The 22,438-nt window shown below is 36.7% G+C and overlaps 1 protein-coding gene across 4 annotated transcripts in view; it reads right to left on the reverse strand.

Annotated features, from left to right (window-relative positions):
- Positions 1-22,438, reverse strand: part of CHD1 (chromodomain helicase DNA binding protein 1) — a 125,094-nt gene that overhangs the window by 56,308 nt on the left and 46,348 nt on the right. For all 4 annotated transcript variants that reach the window (XM_036768302.1, XM_036768291.1, XM_036768294.1 and 1 more), the window contains exons 9-13: positions 6,269-6,369; positions 5,926-6,104; positions 4,611-4,738; positions 786-1,002; positions 576-665 (exon numbers count right to left, since the gene is read on the reverse strand). In XM_036768302.1, the coding sequence (XP_036624197.1) occupies positions 576-665; positions 786-1,002; positions 4,611-4,738; positions 5,926-6,104; positions 6,269-6,369 (715 nt within the window). The remainder of the gene's footprint in view (positions 1-575; positions 666-785; positions 1,003-4,610; positions 4,739-5,925; positions 6,105-6,268; positions 6,370-22,438) is intronic.

A 22,438-nucleotide genomic window follows, 5' to 3' on the forward strand; every position in this document is an offset into this window, starting at 1 on the left:
TCACTTAAACCAACTTTTCCTAATCGTAAAGCCCTATATCCATTATACCACTTCTAAAAAATAGCAGTAACAATAATAATTATAAACTCAAGAGTATATTCTTTTCGAAGACCCTATGAGGTGAGCAGTGAACACTTTATCCCCATTTTAACAGATGAAGATACTTCACACGTGGAGATACTGATTTACTGATAAACACAAACTAGTAAAAGTGGCAGAGCTAAGATTAGAACTCGATCTCTTCTCAAGTCCTGAAATCTGTCCACTGGAATATAATTTCATACCTAGAAAGTACTCTAGAAAGCATTTAAGTCCCTATCTTCTCATTTTATATCATCATTTTATAGCTAAAGAAAAAAAGTATTTTTTTTCTTGAGGTATTTAAATCATATCAGCACAGTAAAAATTAAAGTAGTCAGCAACCAATTTTAAGAGCTTACAAATACACTGTATCACGGACATTATAAGAAATGTTAATAGAAATGGTTCCTAGTATCTTGCCAACATGTATGACCTTACAAAATATATATAACATACACAAAAAAGGACCTATTTAATTACCAGTCATTACATACCTTATCTTTCAATAAAATTTCGTAAGTTGTCAAAAGAATATTAAATTTTAACCGTTTGGTTTGAAGATGCATCCATTCATGTGTTCTTATCTACCAAGCAAACAAATCAGAAAATAGTCTCAAACAAAATATGTTAAATAGCAACAAATTTTAAAAATTACACATTTCTAATGAGATGTGCCTTAATATAATTATGCTGAAACAACTTACCATATTTCTGCTATTAATATCCCCTAAATAGACCACAGCATTCATCTGGGGAGCCCATGTCTGAATCTCTCTTTGCCAGGAAGTGAGTGTGGAAAGTGGTACTACTAACAAGAAGGGCCCATATAATTGGTGTTCGTGGAAAAGATAGTTAAGAAATGAGATCGTCTGTATTGTTTTTCCAAGGCCCATTTCATCAGCAAGTATACAGCTATTTCCTCTACAAAATACAAGAAAAGAAGTGTTTTCCCACATATCAAACAATTATTCAACAAACATTTATTCAGTACCCATTATATACAAGACAGTGCGATAAGTGCTGAAAGCAATATAAAAATGTCATGGTCCCTTCTAAGAGCCCCTGTAGACAAAAAAGGAAAACAAAGACAAAAACACTGAATGATGAACCAGAATGACAAAGTAGGAAAAAAACAGGAGAAAAGAAGAAAAAGGAAAAAGAGAGGGACAGAAGAGAGAAAATGGTCTTTATTATTTCTTATCCTGCATGCCAAATAATTGAGATTTTTACTACAAAAGGGCCTACATCTAATTTAGAACACTTAACAGCCTTCTTTTCAAGGGTGGACTCTACAAAGGAAAGCATTCTTTTGACCATAAGAGAAAGTACAGGCATGGAAATTGCCTATACTTATTAAATAGAAGTAAAAAAGGAGACTTTCCCCCATCAAATAATCATTACTAAAACAGAAGGATCTGAAAAGATTAACTAACCTATTTGGCTTTCAGGGTGATGTTTTAGAGACAGAATAACAAGAAGGTAAAAGAAATGAATATGTTATAGTGGCAAGAAGAGATTAAGAATTATGGGTTCTGAGCCACTGAATAGAAACAGATTCCCATAAAATTGTACCCAAGTTATACAAGGAAAACTAACAGGTAACAAACTAGACCAAAGCAAGTTAAGAAAGATATCTATCTGAGATATATGTGTGTGTGTATGGTATATAACATATGTGTGTGTATAGATAGACACACACACACACACACACACACACACACACACACACACACACACACACACAGAGTTTCCTTTTTAAAATGGAGAAGTACCTTTGCAATAGTTAACAGAGAGCTAGACCCTGCATAAGAGAGATGGGGTTCAAATCCTGCTTATACATACAGTGGCTATGAGACCCTCACTAAATGATTCACTTAATCTCTCAAAGGTCTAGATAACTCCTTTAATTTCTCAAAGCTCTAGATGACTCTATCAACAGAGTAAATAGAAGGTAACCTCAGAGGGGAAGGCACTAGTTGCTTAAGGCAAAAGGACTCAAGCAGGAGGTGGGATTTCAGCTGAGCTTTAAGGAAATCAAAAATTCCTTTTCCAGACTTGGTAGGTGGGGGTGGGGTGGGAAACTGCCTGTGCAAAGGCACCAAGATGTGACAAAGAACAAGTAGGCCTACTATAGCTGAATCACAGAGAGTGAGGAAAGGCATAAAGTGTAAGAAGACTGGAAAAGTAGGAAGGGAAAAGTTTATGAAGAACTTTCGATGCCAAAAAGAGAGATTTATATTTTATCTTGGGTACCACTGCAGTTCACTGATTGAGGGGGCTGGAGTGACATATGATTAGAGCTGCACTTTTGGAAAACTACTTTGGCATGACTAGGGTGGGGAGATACTTTCACTAAATGAGTACAATTAAAAAGAGGGTGGCAATAATCCAGGCAAGAAGAAGCTGAGGATGACACAAAGGTTGCAAACATAGAAGGATGATGGTACCCTTGATTGTAATAAGGAGGTCTGGGAGATGTGACAGTTTCAGTGGACATGCTGATTTTGGGACTGCTATAAGACACTAAGTTTGAGAAATCCAAAATGTAGCTGGGTGATATAGGACTAGAGCTCAGGAGAAACTAAGGCTGGATATATGGACCTAGGAATTATCTATATCAGTAGTTCTCAAACTTTTTGGTCTCAGAACTCCGTTTACGCTCTTAAAAATTATTAAGGACCCCAAAGAGCTTTTGTTTATATGGGACAACTACTGACATTACCATATAAAAATTAAAATTGTAAGTTTTAATTGCATTTATAATGCATGAATAACATTCTAAAATTTAAAATAACTATGTTTTCCAAAACAAAAAATAAATTTAGTTTGTGGAGTGGAGGAACTAGTAATGGGAGTTGAGTAGATTGAGGAACTAGGATGCTAGAATGTGTGAGAGAATATCAACTTGTACACTTTAGTCATCCTGCATGTAAGGTAAAGTCCCGTGTAGAAGGAAACTGTGAGAGAGTCTGAAGGTTCATTAAAATGGCAATGGAACACTTGTGAGTAATGATAAGATCAATGACAGTACTATTTCTGTGTGTACCTGAGGAAGAGGAAAACAGGTCATGGCAATGCAGGAAGAAATTATTAGAACTTCTATTTATTTTTTAATCCGAATTAAGCTGCACTAATATTTAATATGCAGCTTGACATTGATGCCCTCACAAACTAATTCAGATAGAATTTATGGATTAAGCTTTCTAACACTAACTAAATTAACTCTTTTAAAAACTAGTAAGGCAAAAAGTGGCCAAAAAGTTTCCTACAATGAAAGCGTGGATTGAATGCTACTACAAATGACACAAGAAAATAGCAGAGCTAACAACTTATTTGTAGTTTGAACTCTTTGTGCATCATATTACAAAGTAAAAATGATGACAGATCTAATGAGTCAGCCAAAAAAAGTGAAATTATCAAGATTATCTTAAATATAAATATTTGAGTACATGCTACCCTCGCTAGAAATACTGATTTTTTTTTTGTTAAAGGAAAAAGGGTTTTTGTACCACTTCTAAATAATTTTAAAATATGGCTTGTTTCATCTTTTTGTAACACTTTTAAATGTCTATTTTTTCCCAAATTACACTGAATATATTAGTACAATAGGCTATGTATATAACTGATGAAGAAATATACATTTAATAAAGGAGTGCTCAAAAATATTTCACTGGTGAGGTGAGTGATCAAAAAGTTTGGAAACCACTGTTCTAGCTTATCTCTGCTCTATATAACTTGTAATATAAGAAAATAAGTTTTCATTTTAGTATTGTAATATTTGAAAAAAAAAATCTGAGCATAAATGGCTACAGAAGGAAATCCTGAATGTGATTAAATGAAAAACTATTTTTTGATTTACATAAGCACGTAAACATATAAAACATACAAAACTAAAATATTTTCATAGCTCTTCTAAATAACTTTTAATCTTAAAAAAGTAAATCAAAGACAATGGCAACTAAAGATTGGTAAAAAAAAAAAAAAGGGGGTGATTGTTAGAGGAGTGGCATAGAAAACTCAGAATGGATCAGGGTTGAAGATGTGGTAAGTAGATGATAATTAATTATCTCTCAAAGAGAAAAGTCAGAGAAGAGTTTAAAAAAAGTAGCAAAGATACAGAACACCTTGAACCGGGCTGTAAATTGGAGGTAGTGCTAGTGGAATTAAGGGAAGTAGTAGAGGTAAGTATGAAAAGGGTCCCAAAGAGGCGAAGTCAAATTCAAAGGAATATCCTCTACCTCCAAGTATACTGCCACTTAAAATTACCTGAAAAGTAATTATTGAAAAGTAATTTCCAAAGGACAGAGCAGGGACATTATAGGGCAATATCTGAGATATTTGTAAAGAGCTTAGCACAGTACCTGGCACATAAAAGGCACTTAATAAATGCTTTTTACCTTTCTAATACGGGCTTAGAGTTATTCCACTGTTTATTGTCAAAAGTAAATCTTTGGAAATCATATTTATATCTGTTCTAAATCCAAAACCTCCTCTATGAATGTGAAAAAGAATATTCATAGCATACTCACTTGCACCAAGAATGAGCAAGCCAATTTAGACCATTCAACTGATAATCTCTTAATTCTAAGCCTTCTGGTCCCCCAATATAGGCTGGTTGCTTCTTCAGGGCAACAAACCTTGGCCTTTGTTTTAATACCTTGGGAAAAATAAGGATTAGTATACAAAACTAAAAATCAACACTTCAGTTACATTGATAATCTTGGTTATCACCATAAATTTCCAAACTGGCCTAATAATGTCAGTCATCACAGACAAAACTTTAATGATTCCATGATTGCAAAAAATAGTTCACAATACAGTCAAAAAAGACTTTATTTAGTCCAAGAGGCAAAAATGCAATGTAGAACAGAACACATTGTCTTTCCTGACAAATATCACAAGAATTAATGAAACATTTGAAGTTCCCCTTGACACTTATAACACATTAAGTAGCTAAAAATCACAAACAATGACAGTGCCAAGCTCATCTCAATACATATGAACTGTCTTTGACCTGATTAAAAACAAAACAAAATAAAACAAGACAAAAATAGCAAGACAAGTTTGAAAGAATGGTCACTGCCACTTAAATCTTGGCTTTGCAATCTAACTTGCCAGTTAAGAATTAAAATTATCATTTGATTACACTTTCAATCAGAACTGAAATTAAGCTCTCAGTCCCATGCGACAATAAAGAAACAAATAAAATAAACTGTCAGTATATATCCTCCATGAAGAAATTCTTGTCTTGCACAGAAATTTTTTTTATTTTCTCTTCCTCATCAATTCTTTCACTCTTTTGTTCCCTTTTTTCTCACAGCAAATAGCCCATTATTTTGTAAGCCAATATCCTTTTATTTATGATATCAATCAAAATATGGAACATACATTTACATTTTGAACCTGATTTGAGAAAACTTAAATGTAGTTTATAATAGATTAAGCTTTCAGTATATATTTCCACATTGTTTCCTTCCCCTTTTAAATAGGTCTCACTTTTTGAAGGGTGGCATATATTCAGATAAATGGTATTTTTATTTCTTATAAAAACTTTGCCATCAGTTTTGTCTGCCATTCCTGAATGGTCCAACCTTTTCCAACCACACCTGCTACATCTAACTCTACATGTTTGTTCTACCTAAATTTCTGCAACTGTAAGATCCCTTATTTGGATTAGCAGCCTGCAGAACTATCAAGCTACAAATACACCCATGCTTGCACATCTGAAACCTGGGCTAATCAACCAACAAAAGACCTTTTATAAATGATTCCAGGTAGTTGGGCCTCTGAAATGTAATTATAATTATGATTTCAGTCTACTGGAAAATGTCAATTTATACTTACTTTGCAATCTTTAAAAGGAGTGGTTTTGGATTGATTCCTGCTGAAATATTCATCTATGCGTGGCTGAAACTTTTTGGAAATAAGAGCCCCATCTTCCCAGCTACACTCTGAATATGGGAGACCCTGCCATTTGCAATAATAATCAGGATACCCAGCTGCTGACTTTTGATTGGAATGAGCTGTGAAATATAGAGACTATGTTAGTTTTTATATGTATATTTCCTCTTAGAAGAACCATAAATCAAAAATATAATTAACTATGGAGATGAAAACTTCTCATTGAAAATTAACAAAGCATAAAGAGGAGACATGAAAATATAATGAAAATGATATGACTACTGACCAATTATTCTCTCCACTATTTGATACTGCTTATGTAGATCATCTGTAAGTTCTTGCTGGCAATTATAATACTCCACATCTTCTGGAGAAGCATTTTTCAACCTAAGAAACAAATAATATTTCACATTTTTCATTTGACAGTTTAACAATTTTTCTTCTTAATTCTTAGACATGCTATATAAGGAAGAAGAAATGGCACAGAAGAAAAAGCTGGGAAGAGCAGCAAGACTAAACAGTATAAACAGGTTCATGAAGGAGGCAATACAATTTTCAAGGCTTTCTCAAGATACCTGAAAGACGGGAGGATACTGAAAGCATGACAAAAATCTGAAAACTTATAACTTTTCTTAAAAAGGAACCTTGGTGACGATGGCAGAATAGAAAAAGGACTTAGCCAAAGTCTCTCCCAACATTCCCCTAGACATAACTTTAAAATAATGCCTGAAATTGAAGCCTAGAGTGGCAGTGCAAACAAAAGATAAAAGTGAGACATCCTTCCAGCCCAAGACAACAAAGGAAGCTGGAAAGAGAGATCTGTGAAACTGAAGAGGAGGTTGGCTTGGAGCCCATGTAAATGAAACACCAGTGGCGGAACTAGGTGGTAGTGACAGAAGCAGCAGCTTTGGGAGATCTCAAGCCAGAGATGGTAAGGGAACTGGGCAAATAGTTGGTCAGAGAGATCACAGATGCCTCTGTGCTAGCAGTGGATGCAGAACCTATTGCCTATATCCTCTTCTGGGTCATGGTTCAAGGGGAGTGAGGAGCACTTTCAATCAAGAGGGCGTGGGTGCCCTGAGGGGCAACTGTTTGGCAACTCTATTGTTTCTATCCACTGCTAAGATATAGTTCAAAGGTGGAAAGGAGCACTTTCTGTCAAGAGTGAGTAGAGATCCTGAGGGCCAGAAACACTTCAAGTACCAAGGGAGGTGAGCCCTGAGGAGCAGTATCAATTGCCATCCTAAGGAATCAAGAGGCCTTCCTGGATAAGGACCAGAGTGCAGACCAAGAGGGTAGTGATCAAACCTCTCCCCAGATTACAATACTTTGGAAGCAAGGAAAACTTGGAAACCCCTGGAGTAAGCACTGAAAATTATAGTGTGGATAAAGTCAGAAACTTGAGAAAAGAGGCTCTCCTTGCCCCTCCACATCTGGATCAGAGTCCAACATTAGCATAAAGTTCCAAATCAAGAAATAGGGGATAAAAAATAAGCAAACAACAAAAAAAGAACCTGACCATAAAGAGCTACTATGGTGTCAGGGAAGATCAAGACACCAACTCAGATGACAATGAAGTCAAAACACCTCTAAACAAAGAAGTATCCAAGAGGAAAAAAAAAACTGAATTGAATATAAGCCCAAAAAGAATTCCTGGAAGATGGTGGGAGGGTGTGTGAGGGAGTGTGAGGGGTGTGTGTGTGTGTGTGTGTGTGTGTGTAAATCAAAAAGAGTGGTAAAGGAAAAATTAGGTAAAGAAAATTAAGAGGAATGGGGGGAGGGGGCCTGATAAAAGGCAGTGGTCAGAAGCAAAGCAGACTTTAGAGGAGGGATCAGAGAAAAGAGAGAGAGAGAGAGAGAGAGAGAGAGAGAGAGAGAGAGAGAGAGAGAGAGAGAGAGAGAGAGAGAAGCACAGAGTGATAAACAGAAGAAAATAAGATGGAGGGAAATGCAGTTAGTAACCATAACTGTAAATGTGAATAGAATGAATTCACCCATAAAATGGAAGGAGATTGCAGAATAGATTAGAAAGAAAAATCCAACAATATTTTGTTTATAAGAAACAGACTTGAAACAAAAAGCACAGGCAGGATAAAAACAAGGGGCTGGAGAAAAATCTATTATGCTTTAGCTTAAGTAAAAAAAGGTAGGGGTAGCAATCATGATGCCAGACAAAGCAAAAGCAGGAACAGACTGAACCAAAAGAGATAAACAGGCAAACTACATCTTACTAAAAGAAACCACAGACAGTGAAGTAATATCAATACTAAACATATGCACCAAATGACATAGAATCCAGATTCTTAGGGAAAAGTTAAATGAATTACAAGAGGAAACTGATACTAAAACTATACTAGTAAAGAATTTCAACTTCCCCCTCTCAGAAGTACATAAATCTAAAACAAAATAAATAAGGAAGTCAAGGAGTTGAATAGAATCTTAGAAAAGTTAGATATGATAAATATCTAGAGAAAGCTGAATGAGAACAGACAAGAATGTACCTTTTTTCTCAGGTGTACATGGCACCTTCACAAAAACTGACCTTTTATTAGAGCATAAAAACCTCACAGTCAAATGCTGTGAAAAGAAATACTGAATGCATCTTTTTCAGATCAAAATAAAATAAAATTGCACTAAAGAGTTGTGGAAATACAGATTAAAAATAATTGGGAACTAATGTAATCCTAAGGCATGAGTAGGGAAAACAACAAATCACAAAACAATCAATAATTTAGTTAAAGAGAATAACAACCACAAGACAACATTCCAAAATTTATAAGATACAAAGCAGTTCTTAGGGGAAAATATATATCTCTAAAAGCAGACATCTATAAAATAGAGAGAGAGTAGATCAATGAATTAGCCATGTAACTAAAAAGAACGAGAAAAAGAACAAAATAAAAATACCCAATTAAACACTAAAATGGAAATCCTGAAATGCAAATGAAAGACCAATAAAATTAAAAGTAAAAAGACCAACAACAAACATAGAACTAATAAAGAAAACAGGACCCAGTTTTCTTTAAAAAAACAAACAAAAAAAAAACATAAAATACATAAACCATTGGGGCTAATCTGATTTTAAAAAAAAGAGAAGAAATCCAAATTACTAGTATCAAAAATGAAAAGGGTGAACTGAATGCACTACCAATGAAGATGAAACTAAAGCAATTATCAGGAATTATTTTGCCCAATTATTAAGCCAGTAAAACTGACAATCTATGTGAAATGGATGGGTATTTATGAAAACCTAAAGTTTAAATTAAAAGAAGAGGAAATAGAAGACTTAAATAACACTATTTCAGAAAAAGAAATTGAACCATCAATGAATTCCCTAAAAAAAAAAAAAATTTCCCAGGACCCGGCAGATTCACATAGGAATTCTGCCAAACATTTAACGAACAATTAATTCCAACACCATATAAATTACTCTTAAAAATAGCCAAAGAAGAAGTCCTATAAAATTCTTTTAATGACACAAATATAACTTTGGGACCAAAACCAGAGAGAGCAAAAACAGAGACAGAAAACTATAGACCAATTTCCCTAATGAAAATCAATGCAAAAAAATTAAATAAAATACTAGCATGGAGATTACAGCAATATATCAAAAAGATCATACACTATGACCAGTGAGAACCTGAAAAGGCCTTAGCCAGGCCAGGGTCTCCCATTACATGCCGGGCCATCTCCAGTCATCCTGTTGAATATCTGGCCACTAGACCTAGATGGCTTTGGAGGAGAAAGTGAGTTTGGTTACCTTGCACAGCCCTCCCTCACTCAAATCAAAGTCAACTGCAAATCATGTCATCATTTTCCTGATGTTATAGTCCTCCTCAAAAAAGGAGCACAAATACAATAGTGGTGGATCAGTGGAAGAGATATAAAACACACAGTAATGAAATGACCATAGTAATCCAGTGTTTGATAAACCCAAAGTCCAAGATTTTAGGATCAGAACTCAAAATATGACAAAAACTGCTGGGAAAACTACAAAGCAGTTTGGCAGAAACGAGGCTTAGACCAACATCTCACACCATATGCCAATATAAGGTCAAAATAGAGAAATGATTTAGACATGAAGGGTGATGGCACGAATAAATTAAGGGAACAGAGAAAAATGTACCTGTCATATCTATGGATAAGGGAAAAGTTTTTGTCCAAACAAGAAAGAAGGAATTACATGAAGTTTACTTTTTGTTTTTGAAGACATTTTTGATTACATGAAGTTAAAAAGCTTTTGCACAAACAAAATGAATGTAGCCAAGATTAAAAGGCAAGGAAGAAAACTGGGAAAACTTTTTTACAACAAATTTCTCTGATAAAGACCTCATTTCTCAAATATATAAAGGACTAAGTGAAATTTGTAAAAATAAGAGCCATTCTCCAGCTGATAAATGTTAAAACGATATGAACAAGCAGTTTTTAGAGAAAGAAATCAAAGCTATCTATAGTCATATGAAAAACGCTCTAAATCACTACTGATTAGAGAAATGCAAATTAGAACAACTCTGAGGTACCGCCTCACACCTAACAGATGGCTAATATGACAGAAAAAGAAAATAACAAGTGTTGGAGATGTGGAGAAACTGGGATACTAATGCACTGTTGGTGGAGTTGTGAATTGAACTGACCATTCTGGAGATCAATTTGGAACTATGCCTAAAGGGCAATCAAACTGTGCATACCCTTTGATCCAGAAATATTATTACTAGGTCTATATCTCAAAAAGATCAAATAAAAGGGGAAATGACGTATTTGTACAAAAAAACATTTATAGCAGCTCTTTTGTGGTGGCAAAGAATCAGAAATTGAGGGGATGCTCATCAGCTGTGGAATGGCTGAATAAGCTGGTAAACGGTTGTGATGGAATACTATTATCCTATAAGAAATGATGTGGGAAGTTTCAGAAAAACCTGGGAAGATTTATATGAACTGATGCAAAATGAAGTTAGAAGAACAAGGAGAACAATGTACACAGCAACAGCAATATTATAAGCATCATCAACTGTGAAAGACTTGGCAATTATGATCAAGGCAATGATTCAAGACAATTTCAAAGAGCCTATCACCAAAAAAAAAGGTTACCCTCCTTCCTAAGAAAAATGATAAACACTTGAATGCAAATAGAAACATACTTTCAAAAATATTTTCTTTATTTTGCAACTTGGCTAATATGGAAATGTGTTTTGCATGAACTCATGTGTAATTAAAATCAAACTGCTTGCCTTTTCAAGGAATGGGGGGGAGGAGAAAAAGAGAATTTAGAACTTAAAATTTTAAAAATAACTTAAAAATATTTTTGCATGAAACTGGGAAATATTTAACAAAATGAAAATAATTAAAAAATAAAAGGGAACCTCGAAAATAACAGGAACTACCGATCTAAAAGCTCACTTTATAACTTATATAATTTTTAGAAGAATCTACAAATATATCAAGAATATTTAAGTGTGAGAGTGGGAGTGCAGAGCCTGCTTGAATCTGAGTGGCCAGGACGGCTGGTGGTTCTTGGGGGAGGAGGAATGCTGGTGTAGCAGAGCTTGCTGTGTAGAAGTAGCTCTGAAAACAGCAGCACAAGGCCCCAAAGCTTGGGACAAAGTACTCTCTATTCTACAAGCAGTCATACCTTTCCAAAAAGCTCAAGGGTCAAGTAGTTGGCTGGGAACATCGACAAGCAGCAAAAACAGACCCAGATTCAGAATCAGACTTTGGAATCTTTCCTGGGTGACAAAGAAGACCAAAACATACAGCCGGAAGAAGTCAACAAAGTCAAAGAGCCTACATCAAAAGCCTCCAAGAAAAACATGAATTGGTCTCAGGCCATGGAAGAGCTCAAAAAGGATTTGGAAAAGCAAGTTAGAGAAGTAGAGGAAAAACTGGGAAGAGAAATGAGAAGGATGCAAGAAAACCATGAACAACAAGTCAATGACTTGCTAAAGGTGACCCAAAAATATAATGAAGAAAATAACACCTTAAAATATAAACTAACCCAAATGGCAAAAGAGCTCCAAAAAGCCAATGAAGAGAAGAATGCCTTGAAAGGCAGAATTAGCCAAATGGAAAAGGAGGTCCAAAAGATCACTGAAGAAAATACCACCTTAAAAATTAGATTGGAGCAAGTGGAAGCTAGTGACTTTATGAGAAATGAAGATATTATAAAATAGAACCAAAGGAATGAAAAAATGGAAGACAATGTGAAATATCTCACTGGAAAAACCACTGACCTAGAAAATAGATCCAGGAGAGATCATTTTAAAATTACTGGACTACCTGCAAACCATGATCAAAAAAAGAGCCTAGACATCATCTTTCAAGAAATTATCAAGGAGAACTGCCCTGATATTCTAGAGCCAGAGGGTAAAACAGAAATTGAAAGAATCTACCGATCGTCTCCTGAAAAAGATCCCAAAAACAAAACTCCTAGGAATACTGTCACCAAATTCCAGAGTTCCAAGGTGAAGGAGAAAATACTGCAAGCAGCCAGAAAGAAACAATTTGAGTATTGTGGAAACACAATCAGGATAATACAAGATCTAGCAGCTTCTACATTAAGGGATCAAAGGGCTTGGAATATGATATTCCAGAGGTCAAAGGAGTTGGGATTGAAACCAAGAATCACCTACCCAGCAAAACTGAGTATCATGCTCTGAGGCAAAATATGGATTTCCAATAAAATAGAGGACTTTCAAGCATTCTCAGTGAAAAGACCAGAGGTGAATAGAAAATCTGACTTTCAAACCCAAGAATTAAGAGAAGCATGAAAAGGTAAACAAGAAAGAGAAATCATAAGGGACTTACTAAAGTTGAACTGTTTTGCTTACATTCCTACATGGAAAGATGATGTGTGTAATTCATGAAACCTTTCTCTGTATTACAGTAGTTGAAGGGAATATACATATACATAGACAGAGGGCGCAAGATGAGTTGAATATGAAGGGATGATATCTAAAAAGAAAAATAAAATTAAGGGATGAGAGAGGAATACAGTGAGACAGGGAGAAGGGGACAGATAGAATGGGGTAAACAATCTCACATAAAAGTGGCAAGAAAAAGCAATTCTGTAGGAATGGAAGAGGGGGCAGGTGAGGGGGAATGAGTGAATCTTGCTCTCATCATATTTGACTTGAGGAAAGAATAACATACACATTCAACTGGGTATCTTACCCCACATGAAAGTAGGGGAAGGGAATAAAAAAGGGGGACAATAGAAGGAAGGGCAGATAGGAGGAAGAAGTAATCAAAAGCAAACACTTTTGAAATAGGGACAGGGTCAAAGGAGAAAACTGAACAAAGGGGGACAAGATAGGCGGGAGGGAAATATAGTTAAGTCTTTCACAACATGACTATTTATGGGAGTGTTTTGCATAATGATACATGTGTGGCCTATGTTGAATTGCTTGCCTTCTTAAGGACAGTGGGTGGGGAGGGAGGAGGGGAGAGAATCTGGAACTCAAAAGTTTTAAAAGCAGATGTCCAAAAAAAAAAAGGGTTGTTTTTGCATGCAACAGGGAAATAAGATATACAGAAAATGGGGCATACAATGCCCCACAAGAAAGTAAGGGGAAAAGGGATGGGGGGGAGGGGAAGAAGTGGTGACAGAAGGGAAGGCTGACTGGGGAACAGGGCAATCAGACTATATGCCATCTTGGAGTGGGGGGGGGGGGAGGGTACAAATGGGAAGAAAATTTGTAACTCAAAATCTTGTGGAAATCAATGCTGAAAACCAAAAATATCAAATAAAAAAATCATTAAAAAAAGAAAAAAAAGAAAAAGAAACATATTATAAACTTAATTATTGAAGCTTAAGTACAAAATAAGGAAAGATAAAAAAAGCATGTCATGTTATGTGTACAGCAGAATGTTAGAGGGGATTCAAAGTAAATATCAATAAATTTCCATTTCAAGAAAGCCTATATGATAAATACTGCTCGTGTTGAAAAAAAAATGCACAATGGTCCTTAGTCCTATGTAGCTGTCTTCTGTTACCAATATTGTACCAGAACTCAGTGGACTCATGGAAAAGAGGCAGAAGGTACAAACAAAAACATATTTAAAATCAACTAACAACACTACCTGTTGGGGTTCTAGATCTGTAACAACCTATAAATTATATCACTACAAGAGGAATTAAACCATATATGTATGAACTAACATTCTATCAAAAATAAAAAAGAGATGGTATAAATGAGTAACAGGTAAATGGAATGAGAGCTCACAGGTTAACCATGGAGAGATGAATAAAAAAGAGGTTTCATTGTATAGCCAAAGGTTAACAAGAAAACACTTTGTGGCACACTTGGTTATCTTGCCTTAAAATGACTTATCCACTCTGGTTCACCTTCTAAAGGTGAGGCCTTTACTACAGTAACGTGTACTACTAAACAGAGGTAAATTTCAGCCTGTACAATGAAGGGCACATTCCAGGGGGAACCTACAAAGCCAAGACTATGGTTACTTAATTTGCAATGGTCCAAGATAAAGGACTGGGTGGTTCTGCATTAGAAGCAGCTACATAGCAGTGGAGAGAGACTACAGCGCTTGGAGTCTGAAGACCTGAGTTCAAATTCTACCTCAGACTTACTAGCTGTATGACCCAACCCTGGGAAAGTGATTTAACCTCCTAAGGAGATAAGGCTTGCTGTAAGGATCAAACGAAATAGTATTTGTAAAGCACTTAGCACCCAAGTCTGGCACATAATATGCACTAGAAAAATGTTAGCTATTATTATTAAGAAGGAGTCATCAAGTAATGATAAAGTCTATACTGATTTAGTCAAACAAGCATCCAGGACAAGAAAAAAAAATCTTGCCAATATGCTTCAGCAATAAAAACTGTATAACACAGATCCAGCAGGAAAGAAATGAATCTTCAGTAGAAGAAGAACTGGTAAGTCAGAAATAGAGAAAAAGTATCAAGGTTAAAGTTCCACAGTAGTATCAGAGGGCCACAGAAATTTATTTTGTCTTTTCAGTTATAGCATTGTTTAAATCTGGGAATATAAAACTAGCTGTGCTGCCACAATTGCTGATGAAGTAAACCCACACAGGACTGAGGAAAGTGGCTCATTCACTTGCTACCTGTGTGAGCCTGAGCAGGTCATAATCTTTCTGGGCCTCAGCTTCTTCATTTGTAAAATGTAAGGGTTCAACTAGATGATCACCCTAAATAAATAATACTATGGGTCTTCATCCTATAGAATGAGGACACTTTGTTATGACTAGCAGTAGACATCAGTTCTCAAGATGATCATAAGCAAACAGACCAATAGGAAGATAATACTGAATGACTCATCAAAGTCCATTGTGGAAGATAAAGTAGAAGCTCTATATACTTTAGTATCATAGTGCAAAAGTTGACATAGAAGAACTGTGAAAACTATGGTGGAAAATACGACTAGGGATCAAGAAATGAGGTTTATAGACTACTCATATGTCATGCTTGTATTTATAAATAAATGAAGAATCAGAGAGAAGTAATCATGGTTCATTAAAAAAAGACAAAGAAAAAAATTGCTACTTTGAGTCAAAAAAACAAACTTGTTATTACAAACATGATATTAATTTCTGAATTACCTATGTATAATCAGATCTCCAGGGGGTGAATGGAAAAACTTTGGCAGAAACAAAGTCTTTACCAGTCATATAAATCTTCAGTATCTTTTATACCACATTTACAGGTCACTGGTAAGTATGGCATCATCAAGTATGAATATATAGACATGTATGTATATGTACATACAATTCTGATAAAAACCACAGTACAGAATAATGCATGAAGGAACTGTGATCTACCTTGGTGGTGGAAGGAATATTCATGCTAATAAAACCAAGATTTGATCAAAATATAAAGGTCTATTAAGGACTAAAGTTTCATTAATTTATCTAATTATGCAGATTATTACTGTCTTCCTTGCCTCTAGAAGATTCTCAAATCCAGACTACACACCATTGCCAGATACATCTTCCTAAACAATAGTTCTGATTAGGCCACTGTTCTAAACAAAAAGCATTAACTGGTAATTTCTCAAAATGGTGACAGAAGAGAGCAGCACCAATTAATACTTGTAGTTAGGTGGTTAATCAACACTTAAAAAGACCAGTGGTCCAGCTTGAGTGCCCATGGATTGTTCCTGGGAGTATGGGATGGTGAAGAAAGGTACAAACAGAAGAGAGATTAGAATATGAAAGAGAAAGCCACAAATGATGTTAGAGACAGGTGGTAGCTGAGTTTCAGGGAAGCTAACCTAAATGGATGCAGGAATTTGAAGACATTGATGGAGTCAGAAAAACCAGGAAGAGTAAAGTGAGTGACATCAGTTAAGCAGAGATTTCTGTTTATGTTAACATGCATGTAGCCCTTTCCCTTCCTGTTTGCTATCTGGTGAGTCAATTCTGACACTTTCTTTTCTGCAAAGAAGCTTCCATGGGTCTTAGCATTTTAGTTTGATAATGCAGTTTTTGCTGATTTTTTTTAAAGGATTAGTGGAAATTTGGCTAAGTTCAGGTCACAACTGATATAAACTGCTGCCTGAATTTAGTCAAGACAGCCTCTTTCTCTAGCATTCAATGAAATGTGCTTTGGAAACTGTCATTGTATTTAACATCTAAGTGAATTACAAAACTTAGGAATTGCTTTAGATCCTTGACAGTAGCAGGTATATCACCACTTTGAGATAACTTCCATTGATGAGACAATATTTATCTTCTTCTCCAAGAAGTAAACTATGCTCTCTAGCCCCATGCAGACTATTTGGGTATACTATTAAAATATGCTATTAAAGTACACCACATTACCCTGAGGTCCAGCAGGTCTTGAAAAATGTGGTTCAGCTGGGTGTGGTGACACAGGCCTGTAATCCCTGCTACTGGGAGGGCTGAGGCTGGTGGACCACTTGAGCTCCGGAGTTCTGAACTGCAGTAGGGGTAAGGCTGATCAGGAGTTAGCACTAAGTCCAGTACCATTATGGTGAACCCCCAGGAGCACAGGGACCACCAGGATGCTTTTAAGGAGGGGTGCACTGGCCCAGGTCGGAAACGGAGCAGGTCAAAGCTTCCGTGCCGATCAGCAGTGGGATCAGGCCACTGAGTGGTCGCTGCACTTCCAGCCTGGGCGAGATAGGAAGACCCAGTCTCAAAAAAAAAAAAAAAAAGAAAGAAATAAAGAAAGAAAAAAAAAAAAGGAAAAAAAAAGAAAAAGAAAACAAAGGAAAGGAAAAGAAAGAAAGAAAAAGAAATAGAAAAATGTGGTTCATATATCTCTGGGATAACATAATTACATTGCATGGCCCCAAAATCATGAGAGCATATAGTTTTGGGCTGCCTTTTTTTTTTTTAAAGGGTCACAGAGTTAGGAGGAGTGGGAATGCAGATCTGCTATTTAATTAGTATAGGGAACGGATATTAAACAAACTCCCTCAATGAATCCAATCTGCAGCTGTTAAGCAACTTAGAATTGCAAATAATTTCCTTGGAAAATTAAGTGACTTTCTAAGTAACACAGCCAGAATGAGTCAAAGCAGAGACTTGAACCTAGAGTCTGAAAGACTCTAAGAATAGTTTCCATAAATTATGCCATACTCTCATTCTACATTTACAGAAGACTACTTTCTGTTCATCTTCTTCCTAAATCCTCATCAGTTTATATGCCCTCAAGGTAATAAAGTAAATTGTACTCATTGGGATAAGACAATAGGAATTAATGATCGAGGTGGTAGTCACGTAAGATGACAGTGTTCAGAGGACAGAAGTCATGACAAGAGCGTAAGACTCTACTACCCTCCCTCCCCCCCCATATAAACAAGACAGAGATTTAGGTTGGGGAGGTCAAATGTCAGATGATGTGCCTTTGCATAAATCTCCTTTTATGAATTCTGGGGGCATCAGTTTCTAAACCCATAAGAGTTTAGATATGGTCTGCTGGGCTAGGGGCACCTAATGCTTGATCAACGGTACAGTACAATGGTCAGAGAAGAAGTGGTATTTTTGCCTCTCCTGAACTGACAATGGTCTTAAAGTTATCAATGGGGAAACTAATGTTTGCTGGTCATTACATCATCCCAGCTACTTTAGTGTAAGGTGATGCTTTGAACCTCAACTGCTGATCCAGTTATATTAAACCAGTCATTTAATTTCTAAAAGTAAAGAATCAGAACAGGTTAGTTAACATCCAGGGAAATGGGATCAGTATATGCTCCCTCTAAGGTATTCACTACCATGAGTCTGTCCTGCAGAAGTAACTCCTTGGTGAGTACCAGCAATGTAAGAAAATCTACTGGCTGCAGGGAAATTCATTTCACTCTTGCACAAGTGCTACACATAGAAATTTCTTGAAGGCAAGTAATCTTTCAGGGCTAGGATATGTAACATGCAATGATATAGGAACTCAAATTTCAAGGGTTGGATATATTCCTTCATTTCTTAATGAGTTCACTGACTGGTTTAGTCTCCCTTTCCCCATACACAGTGACTTCAGCATACAAATTATGTTCCCTCACACATCCTATTATCACAGTTCCTCAATCTACTCTAATTCTACTATCTATTCTTGTACTCCATAATTGCTACACTTGGAGATGGTCTTACCTTTCTTTACCTTACCATCCCCGCTCTCCTCCCCAGCCCAAACAAGTATTCCAATTCAATTCCTTGTTCAAGATCTTTTATCTTTCCATCTCTCCCTATGCCTAACTCATCTTAAACTTATGATTCAATCTTACTGTGATTTCAAATCCCTCCATCCTTCAGTACTACCCCAGGCCACTACCCTGCTCTAACTACTCTCCCTTCCCTTCCCTATGTTGACCTCTTGGTGAACTAGCTCAACTCTGTACGTTCATGTGCTGGTGAGCAAAGCTAAAGGAAATTGAAAAGCTGTGTTGACTGGGACCACTACAAATTTGTTATCTAACTTCAATTTAGCCCTCACTAGGAACGAGACAAATGTTATACTCAGCTACTCTCCACGATGGTGTTCTAAACCTTCTCATTTCTTCTCTAGTATCTCTTCAATCCCCATTGCACACTCACGTGGTCATCTCATCAATCATTCAGTTGTCTTCTCTACCAGATCTGTATATCCAGTACAAGCCTCTCCTAAACTCTAGTACCATATTACCTAGCTACCTTTTGGATCTCTCAAATTCGGTGTCCTGTAGCGACCTCAAAATCAAAAAGTCCTACACAACTCACTATCTTTCCATTAATCCTATCTTCCAAACATCCTTATTGCTTATTGTCAAGGATACCACCATCCTTCCAGGTTTGGAACCTTAGTGTCATCTTGAACTTCCCTCTCCTACTCAACTGACATAACCACTTTTGCCAAATCTTGTGATTCCTTTCCCTAAAACATCTCTCAAATATACCTCTCTGTTTACAAAGTCACTACCCTCTCATTCAGGTCCTCATTAGCTCTTGCCTGGATTACTGCAACAGCTCTCTAATTGTACTCCCTGACTCAAGTCTTTCCCCATACTAACACAGACGCCAAAGCTATTTTTGCAAAGTATAGATATGACCATGTCACAAACATCCTACTTCCTGACCTCACTCAGTGAACTCCCATGGCTTCTTGTCTACTCTAGGATCAAATATAAATTTCTCTCTTCAGAATTTAAAGCTCTTCAGAAATTTTTCTCTTCCTACCTTTCCAGTCTTATTACACTTTATTACCCTCCACAACCTCAATGGTTCAGCCATAATAGCTTACTTGTTGCTCTTCACGTCTTGGAGACTTTGCACTGCCTGTCTCCCGTGTTTGTTATACTCATCTCTGCTTCTTAGAATTTCTGGCTTCCTTAAAATTCAAGTGACACCTCAGGAGGCCTTTCCCAGTCTTTCCAGCTGCTAGTCCACATCCCTCTAAGGCTATTTATTTTCCATCTAGTCTGTAATCTTCTAAGAGTTTGTACCAATTTAGGTATAATTTATCACACCAATTAGAATATAATCTCCTTGACAACAGGGAATATTTTGGTTTTATTTTCCTTTGTATAACCAATGCTTAGCATAGTGTTAGAATGCAGTATTTAATAAATGCTTGTTGATTGATCTGTGGCCCTAAGAAAGGTCTATTTGAGGTCCTCTGCCAATGGACTTTACTCATTTTCCCACTACCTATAGAACCAAGACATTTACTGAAATAGTTAGCTGAAATGTGTCCATACAGTTCAAAGTACAGAAATTGCACTTTTGTAACATATTAGATCCAATTATCTGGGATGAACCATGACTAGGCCTGAGATTCATGGTTTCCTGGAATATCTGATGACCCTATGGCAAGAAGCCATGGAGCAGACCACAAAGTAGGCCAATATAACTGGAGCAGAGGCAGCAGATTCCTGAGACAAGCCTCAACCTGGGTAAACTGATGAATGAGAACTGCTAAGGTATCAATTAAGTTGTGAGGACTAATTCTTAATGGATAACATGAGTAGCCCTTTTAAGAAATTCTCAGTTAAGGATGGGCAAACTGAGGGGAATTCTGAGCCAGGACATTAAAGAACTACTTTACTCTCATTCCCATCACTACACCAGTAAGCACTGATGACAGATCTTGTGGTTAGCACCACTCCATAAGAAAGAAGTCTACAAAAGGTGCCTCCATTACCTCTTCTCTCACTGTCTCCTTAGCTTTCTATAGCCTAGATTCTGACCACTGACCACTGAAACTGTTATCTCCAAAACTAGTAGTGATCTCCTAATCACCAAACCTAATGGCTTTTTTTCCTCAGTTCTCACCTTTCTTGACTTCGTAGCAGGCTTTGACACTGTGATTCACCCTCTTCTCTTTAATATTCTCTTTTCTGCAGATTTCCAATAACACTACTCTCTCCTGATTTTCCTGCTACCTCTGACTGGTCCTTCTTAGTATTATTTGCTGGATCTTCAACCGGGTCAGTCACTAGCCTGCTCTTTCCTGAGCCCTCTTTTTAATTCTATACAGTTTCCCATTAGTGACTTCATCAGTTCTCATGGAATCAATTATAATCTCTATGGTGATGACTGTCAAATCAACTTATTCAACTATAATACCTCCACTGACCTCCACTATTAAATCTCCAACTGCCTACTGGACATCCTGAACTAGATGTTCAATAGAGTGTGTCGCTCTTTTCTCTTTCCCTCCCCTGCCCCCATATCTAATCTGTTGCTAAGGTCTCTTGATTTTACTTTTGTAGCAACTTTTGCATATGCCCCTTTCTTACACTGCCACCACTCTGGTACAGGCCTTTACTCCCTCGTACCTGGACTACTGGTCGTCAGATCTGCTGGTTGGTCTGCCTGCTACAAGTCTCTCCCTTCTCCAGTCCATCCTTCACTCAGCTATCAAAGTGATTTTTAAAGTGAAGAGCTGAACATGTCATATTCACTACTTAATAAATTCCAAAGGATCCATATCACCTACAAGATCAAATATAAATCCTCTGACATTCTAAACCCTTCATAACTAGCTCCTTCATTTCTCAGCTTTCTAGTCATCTTACACTTTACACCTCTTCACACACTCATCACCATTCCATCTACTGACTCCAGTAATTTTTGCTGGCTATCCCCCACGAAATGCTCTCTCCTCTCATTTCCACCTCTTGGCTTCCCTGGCTTCCTGTAAGCCCTTGCTACAACTCTATCTACTACAGGAAACCTTTCGAACCCCTCTTAAGTTTAGTGCCTTCTTTTGGCTGCTTATTTTAATTTATCCTGTGCGTAGTTCATTTGTACACAGTTATTCCCAGTTAGTCAGCATTTATTAAGTGCTTACCATGTTCCAGGCATACTAAGCTCTGGACATTAGACTGTGAATTATTTCCATGGAAGGACTTTTATCTTTGCATCAGAGTACCTCGCACATAATAGATGCTGAAATAACATTGATGGACTAACTAAAAGTTTCCATTCACTAAAAAGGTCATGAGTTCCTAAATGAAAGCTTACTGCCACTGAAGACATTCAAGTAGATCCTGGTGCATCACTTACCACAAATGTTATAGAAGGGATTCTCTTTGGCAATGAGTTCCAAGGGTGGTCCTCAAGTGTGGTCCTTTGGCTGAATCCAAACTTCACAGAACAAATCCCCTTAATAAAAACATGTGTTCTATGAAACTTGGACTCAGTCTAAGGGCTGCACTTGAGGACTTGGAGGGCCACATGTAGCCTAGAGGCAGAACATTCCCTATCTCTGGAGATATTCAATAGGGGATCTCTAAAGACTTTTCTACTCTAGAAATTCTTGCTAAGTACAAGATCACCTAGTAGATGGCAGATTCCAACAACTGTGAGGATACAAAAGCAAAGCTGACACAGTCTGTTCACAATTCCTGTGCATGTATGTCCGCAAACAATTTGCTTTAGGCCACAATCCTAAGAAATACAGTACAGTGAACTGAAACTTTTCAGATGGCTTTATTACACTGATGAAGAGTGACTGCTTGGTTTCTACCTGCTTCCATATTCA

Source organism: Trichosurus vulpecula, chromosome 1 (genome assembly GCF_011100635.1).
Source record: "Trichosurus vulpecula isolate mTriVul1 chromosome 1, mTriVul1.pri, whole genome shotgun sequence".
In the NCBI taxonomy this organism is placed as follows: Eukaryota; Metazoa; Chordata; class Mammalia; order Diprotodontia; family Phalangeridae; genus Trichosurus; species Trichosurus vulpecula.